Genomic DNA, 25,675 nt, shown 5'->3' on the forward strand with positions numbered 1-25,675 from the left:
TTTTTTTTGCCAAAAAACTTTTTTTGGAAAAAAAAAAAAAAAAAAAAAAAAGAGGTGTTTTTTTGTATTGTTGTTGCCAAAATCACTTTTGGCAAAAAACTGACTGAGGCTATTATTTTAGGAAGGTGACAGAATATAAATGTAGATATTTATTTTGCTCATTGACTAAATTAAGCGTGATTGGGCATAAGTCTCACTGCCAGACAGAAGCAAAGTGCTTCCAATGTGATGCTTGGTATGTGTGGGATATGCATAATATGAGCGTCTAATATTAGAAATCTGCTAGTTCTCGTTTTTTTGCTGCATAGTTTTTGCATTTCTCCCGTTGGAGAGAATTTTGAGCTTTAGTTCTCAAACTACGTCACACAGGACTTTAATTTTTATTTGATTTATCATGACCAAACCTGGGTGAAAATGTCTTCAAGACCAACTAAAACATATTTAGTCTGAGTCACAAAGTCATGCAGTTCAGTTGAGTGTGTGAAAAGCATCAAACCATGTTTAGTTTTAAACAAGCAGGGCTTTGCACTACAAATGTCAACAGATCATGAGTGTTACATCTGACTGTACAGTCAAATCCTAAAGCCTGGGCAGTGGAAAAATGCGTTTTATTTTTATTTTGTAGAGTAATCAAATGCAAACTAGTTTATTTGCAGCAATATGCTGTCAATCTGCTACAGGAGGTCCTTCCTGCCCATAGAACCAACATTTTGAGTTCCAACATTTAATTTTCCTTTGGACTGATAAAGTGTTTTTAGATCAAATTGAATATTATACAGAGTTTATAATAATTAGCACTTTAACAGTCGCATTAACCTGGAAAAATATACATTTAGAAACGCCAGTCAGGTAAGCCTGTGAACAAATCCAGCAAAAATTACTCCATCAATCTTGAGAGGCAGAGAACCTTGAAATGTTATTTTTATTTTAGCAATGGTTATGTGTACAAAATGAATGCAGCCATTGTCAGAAAAGCCTCAGAAACTGTAGAAAAACAATTTCCTGGACTATTGAGAACCACAAGGCGAGACATCAGAATGTGTCATCCAGAAAACTCCAGGAAACTTCAGAAACGACTCTTTCTGAGGAATGTAACTCAGGATTTTGTTGCCACTGGCACAGAACATAAAGTAAAGACTTCTAGACCTTTTGATTTTTTCAAGACAAAAACCACAATAAACAGACTGAAATTCCTGACTGACTCCTCCATCCATTTTGGAAAGCCATTTAAGCAGAAGAGAAAGTTTGATTTCTACCATATCTGCCCAACAACAATGCTGTGAATAAGGAGTTGGATCAAACCTTTACCTAAGTTTAACATCTTTCATCAATCCAGGAACAATTTGGTGATGATCTTTGGACTTTACAGCTTGAAGGAGCATTTTGTCATAAGGCAATATAAAAACCCCTGAGAACCTGTGATCAGTTCTCAAAAAGCAGGTGAAAAAAATGTCAGCAACCTGCGATCAACTCCAAAGTCTCAGATAAAAATAGGTCACCATCTGTCAGAGTTAGAAAAACGGTTCAGCTCTCGCTGTAAACTTTCATTTAAAACTTTAAATAATTAAAATGGCAAAACACAACATTTTCCTGCACTAAAAACATTAGATTTTATGATAAACGCTGAAATGAACAAGGTTGAAAGCAGCTTGACTGCTTTTAATGCAACTCTCCTGACTGCTGCTTCAAAAACGGGTCACGATTTCACCACCAATGTTTGTTATTGGTCTTCAGGTGGGAAATATAATTTTAAAACTTCACAAAAATAATTCAGTGGAGTGACGAGCAAAAAACACACCAGAGCAAAGACAAGAAGGAAAACTGTTTTAAATAATAAGCATTAAGCTGTCACTCGTCCGTTTGTCTCTCTGCTCCATATTAATAAACTAATAATAATCTTTCAAGGGAATTTCAGTTTTATTAAACATTGTCTGTGATTGTTTTTTAAAACATGATCAGTAAAGTTAATTAACAATGTGATGTTAGATAATAATACAGCATATTGGAATTTAATGAAATGCACAATTTAGTCCAGTTTATCCGGAGTGTGTAATTAAAGTTTTATCTGAAACAGGTTTGTAGGAATAAGTTGAATGCCTGGAACTCTGTGGAAATTGTGTTGCAGTTCGCAGAACGGCAGCCGGGCTTTTAAATGCTGATTTGATGTAAATGCGAGTCGTAGTAAAAGTCAGAACATAGACTGGTTCTTTAAATGTCAGCGAAGAAGGGAAGTATTGAAACACGACTTCTTATTTATCTTTCAAACTGAGATGGAAGCTCAGTGAAGGTGGAGCAGGAAGCGATGTGTCTGTGGACGGAAATAATCTGTTTAGTGTTTTATTCATAGCAGCAGGCATCACACATGAAGGTGCTTACAGGAGCGGTTTAAGTTTTTACGAGCCCTCCGTGTCGCTCATGTCCTCTCTCTGTCATCCATCCTGCTGTTTCGAACACTGTTTGTATCTCAGAATAGGATAACTTGTTTGTTTCCGATTAGAATCGTCTAATTGCTGCTCATTCATTGTGGCAGACCTGAAAAGGCTTTCCATGCACTTGAAAACCGCTGAAGCCGGATAATCCATTAAATGAAATGCAGAGCCTCAATTTGGCTGCAGAGTTCGGAGTGTTTGTCATTATTTCACACTGGTTCAGATGAGTGTTTGTTATATAAATGTTTTAGGTTCTGTGAATTGGGTAATTTAGCCCGAAGAGCAGCAGGGGGATGACGAACATGGCCCAGGAATCCTCCCTCTTTGGTTAGCACCTTGTTCTGAACTGCTGTGGTAAATACAAAGTGCACCTTTTTCTGTTGGTTTCTGCTGGTTTAACTTGGAAATTATCTGCTTTATTTGACCCAAGTTTTTCTCTAGCTAACAAAGAGGAAGACAAACTGGAGAAGCTGTGTGGAAAAGTACAGCCTAACTTTACGCTTTGCGTAGCCCGGTTGATTCGCTCCAAAAAAGTACATGGATAAACGTCTGCTTCACTTTTTTTTTCTTTTTTTTTTTTGCAACATTTCAAATTTTTGCTTAAAATTTGCATGATAATTGGATGGAAACATGACTATTATGTAAAAGCTTATTCGGTGGACCCTATTTCTGATTCATAAACATTATTATTTAATTCTTATTGATCACCCTCCTCCCCTACTTTGCCCTCCCTCATCCAGTCCTTCTTGACTTTGTTATATTATTTTAAATGTATTTTACTTTAGATATGTCTCATTGCTTGAATTTTGCTTGTGAACCAATTTTGTCCTGTCAGTTAATAATTGTGATGTTGTTACTAAAAAAACCAAAGAAAATTTTTCTGAAAAAAAAAAAAAAAAAAAAAACTTATTCAGTGGAAAACTTTTAAAACAGCTGGGTCAGATTATGCACAGTTCAGAGAAATTAAAAATGTCCATCTTAGACTTTACAGACCTTAATTAATGTTTGGACAATTAGAAAAAAATCATAACAACTATAGCTGATTTGGAAGAGTTGAAGGGGAAAAAACGTGTCGCATGAAGATTTACTGTAGGTTTACAAAGTTCCATCTGGATGAATCACAACAATTTTCACTCTCTGCTTTTCCATTTCACACACGAGGTTGGGCCTAAACAGTTTTAAAACCTGCTAAAGACCAGATCATTCATTTTGTGCTTATACATAAAACACCACTGAAGGAAGGCGCACTTTCTATTTCCCATGACTGTAAATCTTCAGCACACAGACTGAAATAAAATGCTAGAAGGAAATCCCCACAGTGTGCTGCTGCACACAGAGGAACCATTACTGCCTCCTCCCAACCCCTGGGTAGAGAGGATTTACTGTATATCTAACTAAAAATAGCCACAAGTGCCTGTATTATCAGTTTTGCTGATTGGGGCAGCCAATCATGTCAGCGGTGGTATTGCCACCCAAAGGGTCTTTCTTTAGAAAACTTTTGCTGGTAATGCAGCCATTGTCTCTTTTTTTAACACATGACATCCCTGCTCTGAAGATGAGGGGAAATGAGGACAAAGCAGTAAAAATAGGTCAAACTAGAGAAGAGCAGCAGGATTAATGCATCTTAACAAAGTAAGGGGATAACATCCTAAAAGCCTCACAACTTCGAGGCAAATAAGATGACTAGAAATATTATATGTTAGAGATGACATAAATGTGACCTAATGATAAGAAAGGGACTTTTAGGGTATTTTTAGTCTAGGAAACCTGTCAGAAACCCAACGCTGATAGAAATGACCACTGCAACTTTGATTCTCTTCTTGTTACTGCGATTTGTTTTGGTTTTCAGCCTCTTTCTTCTACCTTTTGACACTCAACCTGTCAGATGGAGGAGCAAATCGAATCGGAGTTAGTCATGCAGACTATTAGCTTGGAACCAGCAGATGGAGCCAAGCCTTTAGTCATATCCTTAAGACAGGCTTCAAAGCCGCTTGACTCACACCAGATGACAAGGTGTCATTTCCCTGCAGTCATTCTCCCACTGAATACTGTCGTTATGTGATAGGTATATAAATGATCTTTCTGTGCATTAAAAATAAGGGAGTGTTCTTTGATAAATCAGGATAATATATGTTTGATGCACTTATTAAATAATTAAGGCTAATTTAAGGCAATAAAAATGTCCAGTCTTCACGCAGCATTTTTTTTTTCTCTTTTTCATCCTTTTTCTTGAGGTTAATGTGCGCCAGCCAACAAACCTTTATAATCAGGGTCAATGCTAGTTTTTATTGCAGGTTTCATTCCTTTTCAGAAAGAAATGTAAAAAATACAAAGGTTGTTTCGCTTTAGCAATTTTTAAAAGCACATTTTTGATTCTGTTTTAGCCTTTTTTGGTGGAGATCTGTCAACCAATCAGTTTTCACCCACTTTACCACAAGTTGCCCAAATCATCCAGTTTTTTTGAGGCACGTCTTGTAAAATATTGTATTCATGTGAGCTGACTGATTTCCTGCCAAGTTTAGGTCTGGATTCTTAAATTATTTGAAAACTTGAATTTTCTAATAGCAAAGAAAATTTGCTGTAAGATTTGATTTTGATCTCAGAAACTGGAACTTTAATTAAAATGTCCAGACATTTGAGACATTTGAAGTTTCATTACGTTTTAGTTAGTGGTTTGGTATCAAAATTGAATTTAGCCAATGATATGACCCCCAACACTAATTATGTAGCCTGTTGGGAAAAAATAATTGTCTATACCTTCTTTAGGAGAAAACGTTTGTCCTGGTGCGTTGGAACAGAGAATATTTTAAGAACCCTTGTTTCATCTCAAGTGGATCAAAGTATTCTTAACTTAAGTAACATCACTGAAGTCACTGAAGGGCCTCTAAGCAACAAAGAGCACATAATAGTTGGAAAGTGTGGTAGAATATAATTTAGAAGGCATGATGGGAAACTTTTAGACGCTGCATTAACACAGTTCTGATTTTTCCATCCGTTGTATCAGTGAAATATGAATGTGACGGTGCTGCTCCTAATCTTGATCGTGCAATAACATGGAACTTTTCTAAAAATGAACTGAAGACATGTGATGTTAGACTTTGTATAAGAAGTTTGCACAACAATATACAGTGGCTTGCAAAAGTGCTAAATCTGCTTGAATGTTTTTTTTTACAAAAGAAAAATCTTAAATCTGTGCCTTGTATTTGGACTGTGCCTTTCTGAGTCAATACTTTGTTGCTGCAATCACAGTTTCAAATGTTTTGGCGCTGAACTCCAAGAGATTTACACTTTTAGAGACTGAATTTTTTTTGCTCCAGCTCAGTCAGATTGGACAGAGAGCATTTGTGACTTTTCCAGTTTTGCCACAGTTCCAATTGAATGTAGGTCTGCTTTTAAGAAAATATGTTGCAGTTTGTTTTTCTTACATGTGGTTTAACCTGTAAGAAAGCCCATGCAGGACAAACTGTTCCAACAGAAATCTTCATGGTCCACTGCTGCCCACTACAGGATCTCTGGTGGCACTGCAGGCCTTTTTACCAACTGGACATGTGCAGCAGTGTGATTTCTTTTATTAATAAACTGACTGTGTGCTTTCCCTCCTCATGTGTCCCATTTTTTCATTTGTCTGCATTTGATTGTGCACAACGTCTGACACAAACCACTTTGACCCTGCGCTCATCCGACATTTAAACCAAACCCCACCTGACCGCTGCGTCCCGCTCCTCACCTCTCCATCACTCATCTGTTCCGACATGTTCGCGCCACCTCGCTCGCCCTCCCTCTCCCTCTCCATCTGTTTGTCCCCGTCGCATCATCATCCTCCTCCTCCTCCGCCACACTCCAGAGTTTCCTCAGTAAGAGGTTGAAGGGCTCCATCAAGAGGGCTAAGAGTCAGCCGAAACTGGACCGAACGAGCAGTTTCCGCCAAATGATCCTCCCCCGCTTCCGCAGTGCCGACCAAGACAGGTCAGTGAGAGAGCGAGAGAGATGACGCGCAGGTGTGTGGATGTTCTGGATGTGTTTGACCACTGCTGTACACAGTCATACCCATGCATGACATTTTGTTTTTACCTGCTCCAGTCTTTTGAAGATGCTTAAAATAGTAACATTTGTTTCAGACAAAAAACATCCGGGTAAAACTTTTATCTCTTGCTTGGAGTCACATCAGGTCAGCAGATTTGGTCCTGAGATGAGTTTGCATTCAGAGGAATAACCAATCAGAGCAAGAAACTGTATCCCTTTTTTCAAGACTTTTACTGCCAGGCTCTAAAAGTAACAAAAACTTTCAGGGTTTTTTGTTGTTAAACAAAGATGAAGCCAAAATGGAAGCTGTGTGAAAAACCAAGCACACCCAGGAATCTTTTTCAGCGTCATTGTGGTGGAATATTGGCCAACTACTACGGTCCTACCACAGCATTTCAATCAGACTGGATGTGGACTTTGACTGGGCCATTTATCATTTTCAGATATTGTGTCCTGGATTTGCTGGAATGTGTTTTAACCCTGTTCATGGTCCAGTTTTGGGCCAGAAAGCTTTTCTGTTTTTCTTTAATCTTTGTTTAAAACATGCTTGCATAATTAAATTAAAATGAAATAAAAAAAAATATAGAACTTGTCCACTAAAGTGATTGAAGTTGAAATACTCCTAACTCAGTCATGTCCAAACATTTTGTCATTTGGTCCAAAATTATCCTGCCAAAAATATTTGGAGGTAAAAAGAGAAAAGAAATTAAAAATATTTAAATCACCAAAACTTACATTGTAAATTTTTCTACCTGCTTGACAACAACAAAGTAGTCATTTTGTCTCTTTAAAGGGCAAAGATGTGTACATTATTGTCGATTCAAAACTTTAAAAAAGTTTTGCATGTTTGCCTTATTTGAGACAAGCATTGCTTTCCAGTTTGTAAAATCTTCTGTGCTCAACTGGGAAAGAAAATGATCTATTTTCAGCTACAAGAACAGGATCAAGGTGGAACTTTGTTTGCTGCATTTAGCCAAGTTTGTGTAAAAAAATTGGTTTTGAGTAATTGTTGCTGGACAGATTAAAAGTAAAAAAAGTCCATCTGCATGGACTACCTGTGCTTTCCACCACTCTTAGTTGAAGTCAGGAGCCGCACAAAATTAGTATGAGGGCTGCAATATATATATATACATACACACACACACACACACACACACATATATATATATATATATATATATATATATATATATATATATATATATATATATATATACATACATACATACATATATATATACATATATATATATATAGAGAGAGAGAGAATCAGGTCTGAATGAGCCAATAATCATACCAGAAGTGTCGTCTTCTGGTATGAGAGAGCAGATGAGTCTGGTTGCATCTTCAATGAGAAAATAAATTCACTTTCCACTCTCACTTCAGTATCACTTTCAGCTGAAATCGTCACTGTTTCTCAGTCAGCGCGATGAAGGAACTCTCTCTCCATGGTAACCAGCAGTCAGCCATAATCCTGGCTGTACAGAAGGAAATGAGTTAGTGGGAGATTTGCTTAATTACACCTCCTCTGGATCCTGGACAGACCAACAGCAGAGCAAAGATTCCTCAGCAGCTCAGGGAACATGAATTTAAATCTGCTGGACTAGATGCCTCTCAATGACTACAGAGAAATAAGGTTGTTTTTTTTTGTTTTTATTTGATTTTAGATTTTTTTTTTTTCTACCGTAAACCATTTACATTCAGATGAGAAGCAGCCAGATAAAACTTTTTTTAAAGCTCAAAGTCTGTAAGTTGCTATATGATTCAATCGAACGCCAGATGATAATTTTACATTTGGAGTCAAACTTGAGGCCAGAAGTGAACTCATCTGAGAGCTCCAGCTGTGAGACCAGGATCTGCCAAGACACTTTTCAGCTTGATTTATTCCCCCAGAAGGCCACTGAGGGGACAAAACGGACAAATTCTTGGTAAAATGAGCTTCTTGCCATAATGTTTATTTCAAAAATCCATTTTCACAACTTCTGGACTTCTTTCTTCATTATTATTCAATGTTTTATTCTGAATTACCAGGGGAGGATTTGCGTTTTTTTGTTTTGGGTTACATTCTTGGCCCTGAGGTCCAAAACAGTGACTTTTGTGAAGACTTTTTGAAGTTGTTTTTTTATTTATTCATTTTGCTTTTTGAGGTCTGACCACTGATTCTCAGACGGATTAATATCTGGAAAGTTCTTAACTTTGACCCACTTTTTGTTCTGAAGTTTTCTTTGTGATAGTTTTCTTTCAGCGGCAATATTCCCAGCAGCAACTTCTTGTACATTCGGCCAGTTTAATCCAAAATGTTGACACCCTGTCTGCGTTGATGAAGACTGTAGGAAACTGTTTGCTTGGCCCCTATTCACCTATTTTCTGAATATACTTTACTGAATAATTATTTGACAACTTGCAGGACCCAAACACTGTTTATGAATCGATATGTACTTTCCTCTACACTTCACAGCAGTACTTCATAAGGGTAAACCAGGTGTGCTGTGGTGGCGCAGGGGTTAAGCACAACCCACATATGAAGGCTCTAGTTTTCAAAGCGGCTGTCGTGGGTTTGCTTCCCGGTCTTCCTCTTCTCTCATTACCCACTTTTTTTGTCAATTTAAATAAAAGCCACTAGAGCGATTAAAACATTTCGCCCTCCAGAAACTAATGACAATCAATAATCCCCAAATTCATTTTAAAAGACATTAGATGACACGTTAGCTAGTTTGCCATTTGTTGCCAAGTGACTGATGATGACGTTGGTGACAAGCTTTACCCAGAATGCACCTGGAGACAATAAGGACAATTCATTTGTAGTTTTGTGTGTCATAAGAGTGAAAATAAAACCAGTCATGTGGCACAACATTTTATTCAATATTTTACACTCACTATGTCACTAAAATCAGTCAGTCTGGTAAGGTTTTTAGCAACCATGAGTCAATAATGGGGCACCCTACTATATAACCTACTGGGGTATCATACATAGTTTTTGACAGGAGCCAGGAGGCTCTCCTTTACATTTCTCATCAGGTGTTATAAAGAAAGCTTTGATCCCTGAAGGCATGTTCTGCCTCCATGTGGGCCCCCTGTAGGTCCAGGGCAGGGACCTGCTCCTTCCCTGATGTGATGTCACAAATATGTTACAATTGTGGGAGGAACTGTTTGATGTTGATTTCTAAATTAACACCAGACTGAGTTAATTTAGAAATCAACACTGGACTGGATTGCTTTTTGTTTAACTCTTTGGAACTCTTTAGTGAGTGTTAGAGAAACTAATATAACTAAAAAAAATAGAAACACTCATGTTGTTGAATTAACACTGTATTTTTAACATACAACACTTGCACTGGAAATCTGACACTTCCGAATTTGCTGTGTGAAGTCAATCTTATCCCTCAATCTTATCCACATTAGCAAATTTCGTTTTGCATTTGGCCAACACTTCAGACACTCAGACAAAAGTTACATGTCCTTAATTCATGAAACTAAACTTGCAGAATATTTGAGTTGGTATTTGTTGTGGTAATCATGTTGTGTTGTCTTCTTGCTTGCTGAGTTTTGCTCCACCTGATCTGACGTTTTGCAGGTATTTGAAGACATATTCTCTGTTTTGAAGTGTTTCTGCTGAGAACTGGCTCAGTCCTCCATTTTTCCTCCAGCTCTCCTGCTGTCTCCCCAATCCCTTCATGCTCCCCAGTCTGCACGCATCCTCCTCTTCACTCTTCTTCCTTTCAGACTCTCCATACTCTCACATCTTCCTCTCTGAAGAATCCAGTGTTTACATAATGAACTTAATTTCCACTGAGAGGTCGTCTTTACCCTCAACCCCCCCCATCCTCTCTCACATTTTGTCATGACTTCCTCCAGTCTTTCTCTGCTCTCTCTGTCCTCCCTTCAATCTGACTCATTCTTTTAGGTCTATTTTTATCTCTCCCTCTCTCCATGAGCCTCTCTCTCTCCCTGGTTCCCTGTGCGATCAGTGCTCTGGTGATGAACGTTATGATTGGGTTTAGGCACAGGCAATCGTGGGAAAAGTGAGCGCAGAGCCGAGGATTTAGGTTTTCTTCATCTCCATCCTTGTTCTTTTTTCTTCTTCTCTGGGGGTTTCCTTGTTCCTGACCAGCGCTCCTCACTCTCTGGTTAGATTTATCGTGTCATCATTTATCTGTCGTAATGGATATATGACTATCAGCTGCTTCTGTGTGTGCATGTGTGCACTATAGTAAAGGTGAGCATGATGAGCAGTGGTGAGTGTTTGTTACTGTGGAATGTTGCATAAATATGTCAGAGGACTGATTTTCTTTCTTAGAAATCATTTTAATGTACATTCTCTCTAGAGCATAAAAAACTGTAGAAGAAAAATAAAAATATCTACGAGAAAGTTACGGCATAACATAAAGTAACAGCATGAGAGTGTATTTTCTGCAGGATGTTCTTTGAATTTAGCTAGTAAAGCTAATCACTGGACCTTGTTTCTTTCTGGACAGCCTGCCTGGTAAAGCAGATTTTCACTTCATAAACCCCATTTTGGTTATGATCTATGCATTATCTTAAAGCAGCTGTGCAAGGAAAGCAGCAAATGCACGAGTGGTAAAAAGTTGTTCTCAGTCATATGACACAATATTTATGGCACAAGTCCATTTTCATAACTTCTGGAGTTCTTTTTTCATTATGATTCAATGTTTTATTTTGAATTATGAAGAGAGGATTTAAATTTTTTGTTATGCATTCGTTTTTCAAAGAAATGAATCCATCCTTTTTTTGGAGTTAAGGAAAACAACACGGATGCGTAGCTAATTAAATAAAATGATCATCATTAGTGTGAGCACTGCAGTAAAAGCAGGAGCTTTGGTGTTTTGCTGCTCTAAAACCTAGTAGAGTGAGTCATTTTCAAACTATTTGAAGTTCTTGGTTGTACTAGAAGAATGATTATTCATATGTGGAAAACATTTTCATTGATTCTTAGGAATATCCCAGCATATTTAAAACAAAATAACCAAAAGCTTCATGCAGACTCCACATGGCTCAGTTAGCATGTAAAATTATAAAGTTAAAGACAAAAGACTGAGGAAGTGTAGCCTGTTTCCATCTTCTCTCTAAAACAAATGTGGCAGAACTACTTACATTTTTCAAACGTGCATCTGAAAGAACTATAAAATTTCTGGAATTATGTCCTGGGTTCAAGTAGGGATGTTTTGATGTAATGCACAGTACGATGATTAAAAAAAAATCTATCAGCATATCAGCTCAAACACCTGATGCCAGCTGTGAGGCCTGGTGGTAGAAATAATGATTTAGGATAGTGGCATAGCCACAGAATCTCAGCGTCCTGCAGTTATTGAGAAGATCATGAAATCTTCTGAATACCAAAATATTCTAAACTTAAATGTGAGACCAAACAGGACATGTACAATAGAAAGGCTGAAAAAGACCCAACCTGGTTGAAATGTGGTGGAAGGAAAATGATCTGAGCAGAAACAAATGTTTGCAAAACAAATTTCTTTAGAAATGTGAGAGAATGAAACAACTACTAAGGTGTTTCTGATAAAGTTGATTATACAAGCTGTTTTACAAGCTGTTAAATCATATTGTTGTCATATTATTATTGTTTTTTAAACACAAAACAGCCATGTTGCATTTCATTGCCAGAAACGTCGCACTTTGCACGTCAAAGTTTTGACTTCAGGAAACCTTTTAATGTGATTTCATCCAAACCGGAGCTAAAAAAATGATTAGAAAGAATAGAAATGGGATACCACTGAAGAACTTTTCTTTAAAAATGCATTTTAAAGTCTGATTAAGAATCCTTTGAGGCCTGTTTATTTTTAAATTAGATTTACATTTCTCTCCAAAAGAAAAACTCTTATAGTATAGATACTAAATAAAAAATTCAAGTCAATTAAGTTTATTTTCTATCTTGTCATCTCAAGGCAAATAATTTATTGTGTTAGGCTTATTTATAGTTTTTTTTTAATCTCAATCTCTTAATGCAGTTTAAGATTATAATACATAAATTATTCAAACTGGTTTAAATTAAACATGATTCTAGTTTCGTCTGCACTTATCCTGTGCTACATTGCATTGATAGTCAAATAAATTTTTATTTATATATATTTTATTTCCAAGATAAAGGGAACTTCTGCGACTTTAATATTAATAAGTGTTGCTGAATTGAATTTAATATGAATGAAAAATAACATGAAAGCATGTTAGAATCTGAAGAGCTGTTACATTATCACCCTCATTCACATCCCATCCAGTTTGAAATGCAGAAGTATGTAAATGTGTTTGGTTTAAAAGGAATATCTGCATGTGCTACCTCCAGTCCTAATGGATTATTTGGAAAATTATGAGCTGGTTTCCATCTATCAACTGGTTCTGTGGTTCTTTGATTCAAAAACAGTAAGATAAAAAGAATGAAATGTGTTTTTAATGTTAGAATTAGCATATAGATGCTGACATGAAGGGCCAAACCGTGATGAAATGACCTCCTCCCCTTCTTCCCGCTCTGCTCCCACATCTGACTGACTATCTGTCTCCCAGGACCCGTTTGATGCAGAGCTTCAAAGAGTCCCACTCCCATGAGTCCCTGCTGTCTCCCAGCAGCGCTGCCGAGGCGCTGGACCTCACACTGGACGAGGACGCCATCATCAAACCCGTCCACTCCAGCATCCTGGGACAGGAGTACTGTTTTGAGGTGAGAGCTGAGTTGCACGATGGTCGAGCAATGGCACACGCCCACTTTTAGTGCTGGGAAACAGAATCTGACAAAAAACAAAATAAGAGTCTGATGATCAAGGTTATAAAATTTGCATTGGTTTTGTAAAGTTTTCCATCACTTTTTATTAGTGGAAACTGATAAAAGTCGAGGTTGAGACATTGTTTTGGCGCCTTAGTTGCTGTCTCCATAGTGACTGATGGCTGTGGTACCATTGGCTATAACCTCAGGTGACAACGGCTTCAGGAACCAAGTGCTTTGCGTGTCGCTCAGCCGCAGAGAGAGACAAATGGATCGAGAACCTGCAGAGAGCTGTCAAGCCCAACAAGGTGAGGGGAGAGAAAGGGATGCGGATGATCCCTGTGTCTGTTTGTCTCTCTCTCTCCTCCCCGTCTCCTGTTGTTGTTTGTTTTCCAATAAGAGCGCACCGCTTCATTTCTCTGTGTGAACTCCATCCCCATGTCTGTGTGTGTCTGTGTCGAGCAATTTAGTGGCGTCTGCAAGCAAAGTGTTAAAGCCTCACGGGGGTAATGTTTCAGGGCGGAGGGTCCCGGTTGCTGTTTTTGAAAAACCACTAATCGGGTAATGTGATTTGGGTAAATTGTGCGCAGCAGGTCGATGTGCACCAGCTCAGCATGTCTGTGAAAGCTGATGCTCGCTGATACTGAGCAGCTGAGAGGAGCGAAAACAAGCCAACATGACTGACTCCAGGAGTTTCTCACGGCTCTATGGGCCTCATGAATGAACCGGCGCAGTCGAAAGCTTTCCTGACGGGGATCTTCACCTGGCTAAGTGGTGCTAGCTTCTTGAGGACAAGTTGATTGCACAGCACTGCAAAAATCTTACTTGGGAAAATATTACCCAGTAATTTTGATGTAGTTCCTAGAGCAAATATCTCAGTACACTTGAAATAAGACAAAACTAACTTACAAGTAACTTTTCAGCAAGATTTGGGAGCTTTTAAAGTCAGCAATTCCTTGCTGATTATTTCACTGGGAAAACTGTCTTGTAGTGAAATAATCTAACTAATTGGTATTGATTAAAAACTGATATTTTTCATCATTATCAAGGGATTATTGCCCCTAAACGGACGCACACTTATAAAATGATTAAACAGCCATTTGTAGAACTCTTATATTAGCATTTTTCTCTGCTAAAAATAGTGAAAAACATTTTTGTTGGAGTCCAATAGAAAGGAAAAATCCAGTTCTCTCATAAATCAGGATTTTACTGATCTGAGGATGACAGGGTAGAGTATAGGTGAGTGATTTCCTCTGTAGTATGTAGTTTATTTTCATTGTCATATTTTAAATTGAATTGTTTGTGTTTTATGCATTAAGCAGCCAATAAGTGCACTATTAGTTGTTTTTTGTTTGTTTTTGGAGGTTTTTTTGCTTCTAAACGATGTGATTTTGTGCTTTGGTTCTGAGTTTTGTTAAAAATTCGACTCAGATGAATCTCAGCAGAAACATCAGCAGACCTGTTGTGTCCTGATTGTTGCTCAGCTGACATGCTGCTCTGTGTTTCTCCTCATATGGAGCTGGTCGCTGGGATTCTTCAGGATGGATTTTTATTACCAGGTGTGGTCGGTCTGGACCAGCTGGGGCAAATTTAATTCTGAATCTCAGCAGGATTTGGGAACATAAAACCACCTGCTGCTCCAGAGTCAAATATCTAATCTTTTAACATTTTATGAAAGAAACTGATTCATCTGAATCTTTAGGGATCTTATTGTCAGCAGTCTGTCACAAAAGTCAAGTTGTTTCAATTTCTTGCATTGAATTTGTGAAAAACCTCAAAGATAAAGCAGTCTAACGGAGAGAAAACCAGATTTCAGCTCCAGCAAGGTGACCTCCAGAGAAATCTCAGCTGAAAACTGACAGTAGGGTGATGCATCTGATGCAAGGACTTTTTTCAGTAGTTTGTCTGCAGGTGGTGAGGGAGAAAGCAGCCAAAGTCCAAAGAAAACCTGAAAAGCATGTAGCAAAACTTGGTCATGACCACTTTCAAGAGATGACAGCAAAGTCTTTGAAACAAAATGTTTTTTTGTTGTTGTTGGGGTTTTTTTTCCATGGAATTAGAGTTTAAAACCTTTTTACAATACAATACTGTAGAACATAAGCAGTGTTTTCTGCTGAGGAAATAAATCAAGCTGATTTGGTGGATTAAACAATATTACTGAGTGTTTTTGTTTTCTGAGTATAAGGGACCCTGATATTTCCTTTCAGTTTGACAGATATTTAAATACTCTGATGCGACTTCAGACTCTGGAGAACAATTGTGATTTTTACTTTATCCCCCTTAATCAGGACGTGTTAGATCTAATCCTGAAATCTCCAAAGTGTGCACCTCAGCAGCTGCTAAACTGGATCAAACATCAAATCATAGCAAAATACTTAGTCATTGTTCTGAACACAAACTGCATATTTTTGCAGCACTGACGTGAAATGGTCCCCGTGTAGTGAGATCATATTTTCATCCTCACATCTTTAATTGAACTAATCTCAGCTCCAAGTAATCAATAATTTCCCTGCGGATCTGATAGTTGTGCGAAATCGTCCTGTGCTTCCTCTTGTCGGTTATTAAAAGTGAGCAGACACGTGAGACATGCGGCTTTGATAGCATCCTGGGACTGGAGACAAATTAAAGCCGTCTGAGATGAAACATCACGCGAGCTGGATGCTCTCTGTCCAGATGCTCGTGCCGCAGGGGTCCTGGCTGAGTCACGGCGCTCTGAGGATCCCTAACGGATGTTTTCACAGATAAATCTCTCCCCTCCTACGCCTGAACATTAGGACTCGTATCTCAGGCCAGACGTACCAGGAGAGCGAAGGATTGCCATCATTGTTTTTAACGTACCTGACTTTGATTCACTTTGGAAGTCCTTTTTTCTTTTAAGCAGCCATGTTTTAGTAGTCACATCTGAGATATAAGAGCAAGACGGAAGCCATGTGAGCATTTCAAGGCTGAGAACCCGCTCCCATACTGGTTTCACTGCTCTGGCAAACTGAGACACCAGATGCCCAAAAACATTCAAAGTCATGGGTTTGGAAATAATGATGCCTCTCGTTTGACACCAGAGATAAAAGAGGACAAAACCCGTTGGTTGTGAAGATCACGGCATGTCGGGTTTAAAATGAGATGCTGAATAGTATGAGGCTAACGACAGCGATTCAGCAACCAGCAGGCCCCTCTCTCCTGCAGCAGGAGTTGTCAAATATAAAACACGCTTTGTGATTATGATAAGAACTCACCACAGAAGCATAATTACCATTGTTTGTGTCTTTGTTGCACAGATGAAATGCAGGATTTTTATTTTTTTATTTTTCATCATTTGTCTTTTGTGTGTCTACCATGCAGTTTAATGCCTCTGTGCGATGAATTTAAAGCTGCTTTTCAACTTCAAGACAAATCCGTCATTTCTCTCCTCTGCAGGATGACCTGCTGCTGCCCATTATTCACCCTCTCCGTCTCCTCTTCTCTGTCCTTGACGTGTTTTGTTGCATTTTCGTATCTTTCTCCCGACATTGTGTCGTCTCTCTGCAAAGATGTTTTAAAAGCCTGGTTTTAAGTGCTGTAAACTGTGTTTGAGCTGGTTTCATCTTCATGCAGGACAACAGCCGGAGGGTGGACAATGTGCTGAAACTGTGGATAATTGAAGCCCGCGAGCTCCCGGCTAAGAAGCGCTACTACTGCGAGCTGTGCCTGGACGACATGCTGTACGCCCGCACCACCAGCAAGCCCCGCACCGACACCGTCTTCTGGGGAGAGCACTTTGAGTTCAATAACCTGCCGGCCGTCCGCAACCTTCGCCTTCATCTGTACAAGGAGACGGACAAGAAGAGACGGAAGGTGACCCTCCGATCCTAGCAGGGCGGAGGACAATTTAGTTTGCAAACTAAATATTTTTACTAATTTTACAAAAAAATTATAATAGATTTATGTGTTTTTAATAAAGGTAATGATAATAATAATTTAAATACACATAAAATATTTATTTAGCAGGATAAATAAGTTAGATGTTTAGCTTTACACTAAATATTTTGCTCCAAACTAAATATTTAGTTTGCGAGCTCTAAATTAAGTTAGCAAACTAAATGTTTAAATTCAAAGCAAATGTTCCGTTAAACTAAAATGTTAGCTAAATATTTAGCTTCAATGAAAAAAATTAGTTCCAAACTAAATATTTAGCCTGAAGCTAAACTTGCTTATCATATATTTAGTTCCTGAACTAAATATTTGATTTGCTAGCTAAATATTTGTCTTGAAAATATTTTGAAGCTAGATATTTATCTTCAAATATTTATACTAAATATGTAGACAGCAAGCTAGGCTAAATAATCGCCTTGCAGAATAAGTATTTATCTTCGAACTAAATATGTAGTTTAAATCAGCAGACCGATTTAACCAATTTGGAGCTAAATATTTGGCTTGCTGGCTGAATATTTAGCTTCAATCTAAATTTTTATTTGGAAACTAATTATTAAGTATTTACTTTCAATGTTTAATATTTAGTTTGAAGCTAAGTATTTAATTTGTGAACTAATTATTTATAAATGATTATAATTGGGCTAAATAACCTAAATTATTGCTGTTATTTATTTACTGTGTAACTTCACAAACTCCATCACAAACAGAACTACTATTAAACACCAGGCAGCAAAATGCAAAAGTAAAAATCCCAGTCAGTTTTGTGAGTTTGCAAATATCCTGAGTTAGATTTTATAGTTATAAGTTACAATCACAATTATTTTCCAGTTTGGTGTTTATTTTTTTCCTTCATCTCTATGGATACAGTTTACATGCTTATGAGTATCTTTTCTGTGTATCTTGAAGGAAAAGAGCACATACTTAGGATTGGTCAGCATCCCCATCTCGAGCATCACCGGGCGGCAGTTTGTGGAGCAATGGTACCCAGTCATCCAGCCCAGCGTTCTCACAAAGGGAGCCGGCGTCGGAGGAGGGAAAATTATCAACGCCTCGCTTCGCCTCAAATCCCGCTTCCAAACCATGAACATCCTGCCCATGGAGCTGTACAAGGAGTTCGCCGAGTACGTCACCAACAACTACCGCACCCTGTGCGCCGTGCTGGAGCCCGTGCTGAGCGTGAAGAGTAAAGAGGAAGTGGCCTGTGCTTTGGTGCATATCCTGCAAAGCACAGGGAAGGCGAAGGTAAGGGCCACCGCTGTTTGCAGAAAGCTCAGAATCAGATTGAGGAGCAACGGTTGACTGCAGTCCTCCTGTGTCTGCAGGACTTCCTGTCTGACATGGCCATGTGTGAGGTAGACAGATTTATCGACCGAGAACACCTTATATTCAGAGAGAACACTCTGGCCACCAAAGCCATAGAAGAGTACCTCAAACTGATCGGACATAAGTACCTCAAGGATGCTATCGGTGAGTCGACTCAGCCGTATCTTTCATTTTCCAAATCATAACTGAAAAATAATCTTTCAGTGCTCTTTGCTCACATCAGATCAGCTAAAACTTGTTTCTTGGTTTAATTTTTATAGCCATAAAAATAAAAACCACAGGAAATATCTGTCAGTATTACTGAGGGAAAATGAATCATTTTCAATCTGAATAGAATAGTATGAAATTACTTTTTTTCTTCCTTTCAAGTCATTCAGGTTTATCCGAATTTTATTCATATTTTGGACATTGCAAATAAAACTTACTTTTTACCTAAGATTAAAAAAAATGTTTGTTATTAGACTTGATGAACAATAAGTTTCTTTGTGTAAAGAGGAAACATTCAGTAATAAGAAAAACAAAAAATAAAATCAGCAAAAGTCAAAAATAATTCCTAAATATATGAAACCCAAAATTTCAAAATAAAGTCAAAGATTTTTTTGAGAGGTTTCTTATTTCATTTTTAGTTCTGATAACCAGAAACCTTCACTATTTGCCTAACACGTTTGATGTTTAATAACATGAAGCAGGTTTGAGAAGATAGAAAAATTTAGGCTACATTCAAAAAGCAGGTCTTCCAAAGTTTGTGCTGAAATCAGATTTTATTTTAATTTTCTTTTTTTTGCATGGTCTTTCATATTACTAATTAGACTTTTGAGTGAAGTGAATGGTTTACATCTCCAAAGCAACTCGCATGCGCAAAAGAAATATTGGGCGCAGAAGAAATAGAGTGCCGTAAAAATGTCGTACATGGGTAGAAAAAAAAAAGCAGATTTGGGTCACATTTGCTTGCTGTGTGAAAGCAGCTTAAATTTCCCAGAATCATGGGAAATGACTAATAAAACAACAAAAGAAGAGCAAATAAATCTAAAAGAACTGAGGTGGAAAATCCAAGTATTATTGTTGTTTTTGAGGCCAGATCATCCCTGACAGCAGCAAAGTTCAGGCCTTCTGCCCTCTGAACAACCATAATGCGTCTTATGTCTTCCTGAATTATTCTGTGATCGTTTTCTAATTTTTAAAGTTAAGCTGTTTAGAGAAAGCTCTGGCAGCATGAGCACAGTTCAATCTGGAGAGACTCAAACGGAGAAAGAAGGCGATTAAAAGAGTTTAATGACAAAATAAACATGAAAATAAAAAGTCCTTTGGCGTTCAGGCCCCGGCCGGGGACATCGAGCTGGACTTCGATGAGCTCGATGAACATTCCTGATGCAGCATAGGAATGTAGACCCCCGGGGCCTGTACTGGTGGCGGCGGTCGGAGGAAGATGAGGCCTGAGAGCCGGGAGCAGAAGGTGGAGATGGGGTGGAGGTGGGTTGATCGCAGCTGGTGAGCAGAGGAGGCTATGGGTGAAGGTCCTTTTGAACTGAAGCCCAAACGATGATTGGCTGGAGCGAGGCTTGGTCCGCGCCGATAGGTCCAGGTTGCAGAGAGGCGGGCGCTGATTGATGAGGCAGGTGCGACTAGAGTCTTCCAGACTGAACTTCAGTCAAGACTCCATTTCTCCTGCTAAACCACAAATCTGTTCATCTCTCCCAAACATCAGGAGCATAAACTGATTTGATGAGTAAATCTGATTCATGGGCAGGCATAATTTCTGCCTCAGTTGAATCATGTCATACATAATAAGTAGATTTTCCCCAAGCGTGGTTTATGCAAAGAACTGTGACCTCGGCATTTAACCCATGGATAAACTGGAAAACCACACGCTCAACCCGACGGGTAACAAACCAGGAACAGCTGCAGCGTTGGGGAACGTTGAGTAAAACACCTCATTTACATCCACATGGTTAATATACAGCTTAATACACATGTTAGCCAAACCCAGATGTAAGATCTAAATCAGGTTGACTCTGTGCCTAATGGTGAACTGTGTCTGTTTAGTGTCAGTCATAATCTTGACACTAACATTTTTACAGTTCTTAGCTGGTTGGTGTTGCTTTTATTTTCAGCATTAAAGAGTATTTGCTATTCAGCGTTAAAGTTAAAATGATTGATCAATACTTCTTGAAACAGAAAAGAAAAACAAGCATTTTACTTTTCCAAAGGGTTGAGTTGCAGAAATGTTTAATTTCTGATTTATTTTCTGTAACACTTGAGCACTGGTTGATGCTGTTATTTAAAATAATAACTCTGGACTTGTTACAAATTAAATGTCATCTCCAGGGGAGTTCATAAGGGCCTTGTATGAGTCAGAGGAAAATTGCGAAGTGGACCCTATGAGAATACCACCCTCTGTGCTACCAGACCACCAAGCCAATCTTCGAATGTGCTGCGAACTGGCTCTCTGCAAAATCGTTAATTCCCATTGGTAAGCTCCTAATTACTGCAGAAATAAACAAAGTTATTTATAAAGGTTGATGGGCCTGCAGATTTACTTTCCCCTCGCGAGCCGAGGAAGCTGCCATGATGTTGCTGTCTAATTCTGAGATGCACGTTGTGTCCTCACAGTGTTTTCCCCCGTGAGCTAAAGGAGGTTTTTGCGTCCTGGCGAGTGCGTTGTGCCGAGAGGGGTCGGGAAGACATCGCTGACCGCCTCATCAGCGGATCGCTCTTCCTGCGCTTCCTGTGTCCCGCCATCATGTCCCCGTCACTTTTCAATCTCACCCAGGAGTATCCCGACGAGCAGACGTCACGCACCCTCACTCTTATCGCTAAAGTAGTGCAAAACCTCGCAAACTTCTCCAAGTCAGTACTACTTCAGTTTCTAAAGAAAATGTGAACTTGTATTTACCTAAATCTTGTCATAGATATTATTTGATATGTAATAGATACACACCTATACATTTATTATAATGAATAATTAGGAAATTATGTTTTTATACCTGATGTTTGGCCTTGAAACTCACAACCCTGAGTTCGGACTAGGCTTGTCATGATAATAAGTTTTTCTACATTAAATTGTCCCAGTAATTATTGCGATAAACATTAATGTTGTCATTTTGGAGAACATTTTCACGTAATAAATTGATAATGATGTATTAATCAAAGTTCACCCTCTCAAAGATCAATAAACTTTTGCAAAGAACACACACTGCAACTGGAAGAAATTTTAATTATCCAAAATAAAACACAACAACCAAAACCAATAAATAAAACGGAAATAAAAACCACACACAAGCAAAGCCATAAAAAATGGATTATGAAGTATTTGTAAACAAAATTGCCTTTCAAATAATATTCATCATCAGAATGGAAATTATTGAGCTCATTTTAATTGATCATATGATTAACTTCTTACTGCAACAAGCAAGGGGAGTCCTGACTTAGAATTAAACAAACTAAATTTATTTTGTATAATTATTCTTTGCTGTGCTCTCCAAAGTTAGCCTTCTTTTAATTAAGTTAAATTATTTCACCTAACATTGAGTATAAACTCATATTTTAATTCTTATATGACATGTCAGAAGAATTCAGAAGATTACATCCAAGAAATTATGAGACAAAGAAAAAGAAGCTAAAATCCAGTTTTACATCATTTATTCATTAAATCTTGTTTGATTTCACTCCTCCTTCTTCTCTGGCTTCTGTTTCTGCTCCTGCAGGTTTGGCAGTAAGGAGGAGTACATGTGTTTCATGAATGAGTTTTTAGAGATGGAGTGGGGCTCCATGCAGCAGTTCCTGTACGAGATCTCCAACCTGGACAGCGTCAGCAACGCAGGCGGCTTTGAGGGATACATCGATCTGGGCAGGGAGCTGTCCATCCTGCACAGCCTCCTGTGGGAGGTTATGGCTCAGCTCAGCAAGGTGAAACCAGATCAGTTCTACCAATGTAAACTGAAGTTTATATCTCAAACATCAAGCTCTTACGTTTTCAGAGCAGGATTGTATTCCTTTGAAGTATTTGCGCTCAAAGCGTCTGCTGTCTTTCAAATACAGTCTGGACTTTTATTATAATCTATTCAGGGAGCTAAAAAACCTTCCTGGAACTCAAAAATATACATTTATGTAAAATTAAATACCTCAAACCTGACATTTATGATTGAATATTAACTATTGAAGGAAAAATATCAATCCTGTTTAGTTTATATGCAGGTGACACAGACTCACTCCTTTTAATAAACAATTGTTTGCAGTAGAAGTTAATTGGGGATTTATGTTATTTCTATACTGCTACATTGTTTTTTGTTGTGGTTAGTTAATAAAAAGACTTTTATTTGCCTAATGTTTTTGTCCGGTGTCTTACCAAAACCATAATCAACTAGCTGAAACTGAATCACCAAATTATTCAACTATTGGTATTGGCGATACTGGTCCTGTATTTACTTGGTAAACTTCCCAGTTTTGCCACAAAACATGGATAAATGGATTTCCGTCCCACATCATTACTTTCAACCTAAAGTGGTTTGTTTCATCTTTTGTATTTTTTCAACACTACAACATATAAAAGTACAAAGAAAATGTTTGTTTGTCCATACGACTTTGTTGATTTCTTTATAAATTAATCAGCCGCAGCTTTTCAGAAAAGCTTCTTCAACTTCTGACCACAGGATGCCATCATCAAGCTGGGCCCTTTGCCCCGCCTCCTGAATGACATCAGCATGGCGTTGCGTAACCCTCACCTCCAGAGGCAGCCGAGCCACCAGACGGACCGGGTGCAGGACAGACAGTCGGACAGGCTGCTGTCTCGACCAAGCTTTAACCGAGGAATCTCGTCAGAGTTCCAGAATCTCATGATGAGGGACTTAAACAGGTAGGAACCTTAACAGAAGAAAAGCTACACTTTAAAATGTCCTGGTTGTTCCAGTCACTTTCAGGAGGATAAGTGACTTCAATGATCTTCAAACAGTAAATAAAGGAGCATAATGTTTATGATTTGATGTTACATTATGTTGCTTATTCATACAGGCTTTTATGGAAAGTTTTTGCAGTAAATTGGACCTTGGCTGCTGATAAAGGTTCAGATCAGAACCAGTAACTCTACAGGAAGTGGCCATTTTCTCCATCAGTCTAAAGTCCATTTGGTGACAGCCAACTGATTCCACATTTTTTCCAGGTGTTGAATGAATATTTCCTGTACACTATTAAATATAAATTTGGCTTTGCTGCCTCTTGTTGTCCAGCTCCATAGACATCACTCGTTTGCCTTCCCCTACTTCCACCGGAGGGGTCATGCCATCCCGCGCCCAGCTGAGCTTTCAGGACCGTGATCACCCTCATCGAGCCTCCAAAGACATGTTCTACGTTTCGCGGCCGCCCCTGGCCCGCTCCAGCCCGGCCTACTGCACGAGCAGCTCGGACATCACGGAACCAGACGCTAAGGTGAGTCCGGTCACGCTGAACCAGGGGAATCATCATCCCATCCGCTAGTTTCTCTCTCTGGTTAGTGAGGTTAGTATGACATGCATGTTAGTCATACTCGACAGAGTCTGCCATCGTGTTACTGAGGCTCTAGTTTATCATGACATTTGCTTTTTTCCCACTGATTCACCATGCAACTCATCCTAGCGGTATTTCCTGGGAAATACTTTCAGGCATTCCGATTCCCTGACAGACCTCGTGGTAAAAACACCCGCACCACCCTCACCCATGTCATCCGTGCCCACCTAACATTTATTATCAGGGGGCGCATTAGCCTCTCATATCCCTTACTATTTAGGGTGTCAGTGTAAATAAAAGCGTATCTATGATGGACCTCCAGGATTCCCGAATGAACAGCGTGTCTAACCTGCAGTCGGTGGACATGCTCAACTCCTCCCAGGCCTCCATCGCCGGTATGGGCAGCTTCGGTGGGCTGAGCAGCGGAGGCGGTGGCGGCCTGGGGTCGGGCCTGAGCAGCCAGCTGCGGGCCGGTGGGAGGTTGTCAGCTGGCTCCGGCGGCTCCAGCATGTCAGGCGGCCTCCGGCTGAGCCAGCTGAGCCAGATGGGCACCACCACCGACTCGCTATCCCAGCAGCAGCAACACCAGGCCGCCGCCATGCGCTACCCGCTTTCCTTCCAGAATCCTCTCTTTCATCTGGCGACGGCTGACGGGCCACAACAACAGCTCCACCACCAGCACAGCCGAGCTCAGCCCCCAGCGCCCCTGCTCCTGGCCCCTGACCCCGAGCCCTCTCACCAGGCCTACATCCCACAGTTCGCCCATGGGGGGTTCTCTCGCAGTGAGGATCTGTCCACGCTCAGGACCCGGGATGGTCACCTGGGCCAGCCCAGCATAATCCACTCACACAGCTACAGTGACGACTACAGCAGGGCTGACTACGGACGCAGGCAAATCTCCATGCATATGCAGGTAAAAGTCCTTTAATCAGTGTTTCTAGATGTCTGGTGACATTGTGTAACAGTGCTACCAAGGCTGCTGCTAACAATTGTTTTAGTAATCCTGTTAAATATTTTGGCAATCAATTAATCTGATAAAACAAAATTATAATATTGTGTAGATTATTAATTTAACTACTTAAGCTTATTTTATATTATCTTAGAAATTATACATTAAAGGGGATGTATTATAAGAAATTAACTCTTTTGATATTTACATCATGTTGTAATGTTATTCCCTCGTCAAAAACATACCTGGAGTGTTGCCTTGACTTTTTCATGCAAGTTTGAGAAATCCTTTAATCTCCATGGCAACCATTCAGCTGTGCAACGCATCTGGATGGACCCAGCTCCGCCTTTCAGATGCAGCTCCTTCTCAGAGGTGCAGTTTCTGAGCTTCTGCCTGACAGAGCAGCCATGACTCCCCCACTCAGCTCCTTCAGACTAGCCAGCAGCAATTAGCAAACACTTGGTAGAGCTGCACATCTGCTGAGCAATTATTGGAGCTACTTTCCAGTGCAATGCTGGTATAAATGTTGTTAAAAGATTAATAGAGGAGTAATGTTTTAGAAAGAGCAGGAGGCCCGAATTCATGAAGCTGAAGCTAAAAAAAAATACTTCTAACATCAACATATGAAATCTCAGCCCTTTCTGCTCAACTCAACATCACTACAGTTTAGAGCTGATCTGTTCGTTCATTTTTAGATTAATTGATCAATAAACTGATAGCAAGGGATGCTTTATAGGACATTTTTTTATTTTTACAGAATTTGAACCAGGTGAAGCTGAAACAGCCACCTGAGCAGTTCTGGGTAGAAAAAATGATATTTTTGTACAGCTTTGATTA

At 39.2% G+C, this 25,675-nt stretch overlaps 1 protein-coding gene across 1 annotated transcript in view; it reads left to right on the forward strand.

Moving 5' to 3' along the window:
• LOC106964942 (ras/Rap GTPase-activating protein SynGAP-like) overlaps window positions 1-24,843 on the forward strand; it is a gene marked incomplete at its 5' end in the record, with an annotated part of 107,967 nt that extends 83,124 nt beyond the window's left edge. The window contains 12 exons of the mRNA XM_015060736.1: window positions 6,274-6,395; window positions 12,984-13,137; window positions 13,389-13,487; window positions 16,771-17,010; window positions 17,995-18,330; window positions 18,411-18,555; window positions 20,737-20,881; window positions 21,022-21,258; window positions 22,116-22,317; window positions 23,061-23,263; window positions 23,634-23,832; window positions 24,212-24,843. Coding sequence (XP_014916222.1) covers window positions 6,274-6,395; window positions 12,984-13,137; window positions 13,389-13,487; window positions 16,771-17,010; window positions 17,995-18,330; window positions 18,411-18,555; window positions 20,737-20,881; window positions 21,022-21,258; window positions 22,116-22,317; window positions 23,061-23,263; window positions 23,634-23,832; window positions 24,212-24,817 — 2,688 coding nt within the window. The remainder of the gene's footprint in view (window positions 1-6,273; window positions 6,396-12,983; window positions 13,138-13,388; window positions 13,488-16,770; window positions 17,011-17,994; window positions 18,331-18,410; window positions 18,556-20,736; window positions 20,882-21,021; window positions 21,259-22,115; window positions 22,318-23,060; window positions 23,264-23,633; window positions 23,833-24,211) is intronic.
• Between the last annotated feature and the right edge of the window lie 832 nt (window positions 24,844-25,675).

This window comes from Poecilia latipinna, unplaced genomic scaffold (genome assembly GCF_001443285.1).
Source record: "Poecilia latipinna isolate Pla-1442-1.1 unplaced genomic scaffold, P_latipinna-1.0 Scaffold1739, whole genome shotgun sequence".
NCBI lineage: Eukaryota > Metazoa > Chordata > Actinopteri > Cyprinodontiformes > Poeciliidae > Poecilia > Poecilia latipinna.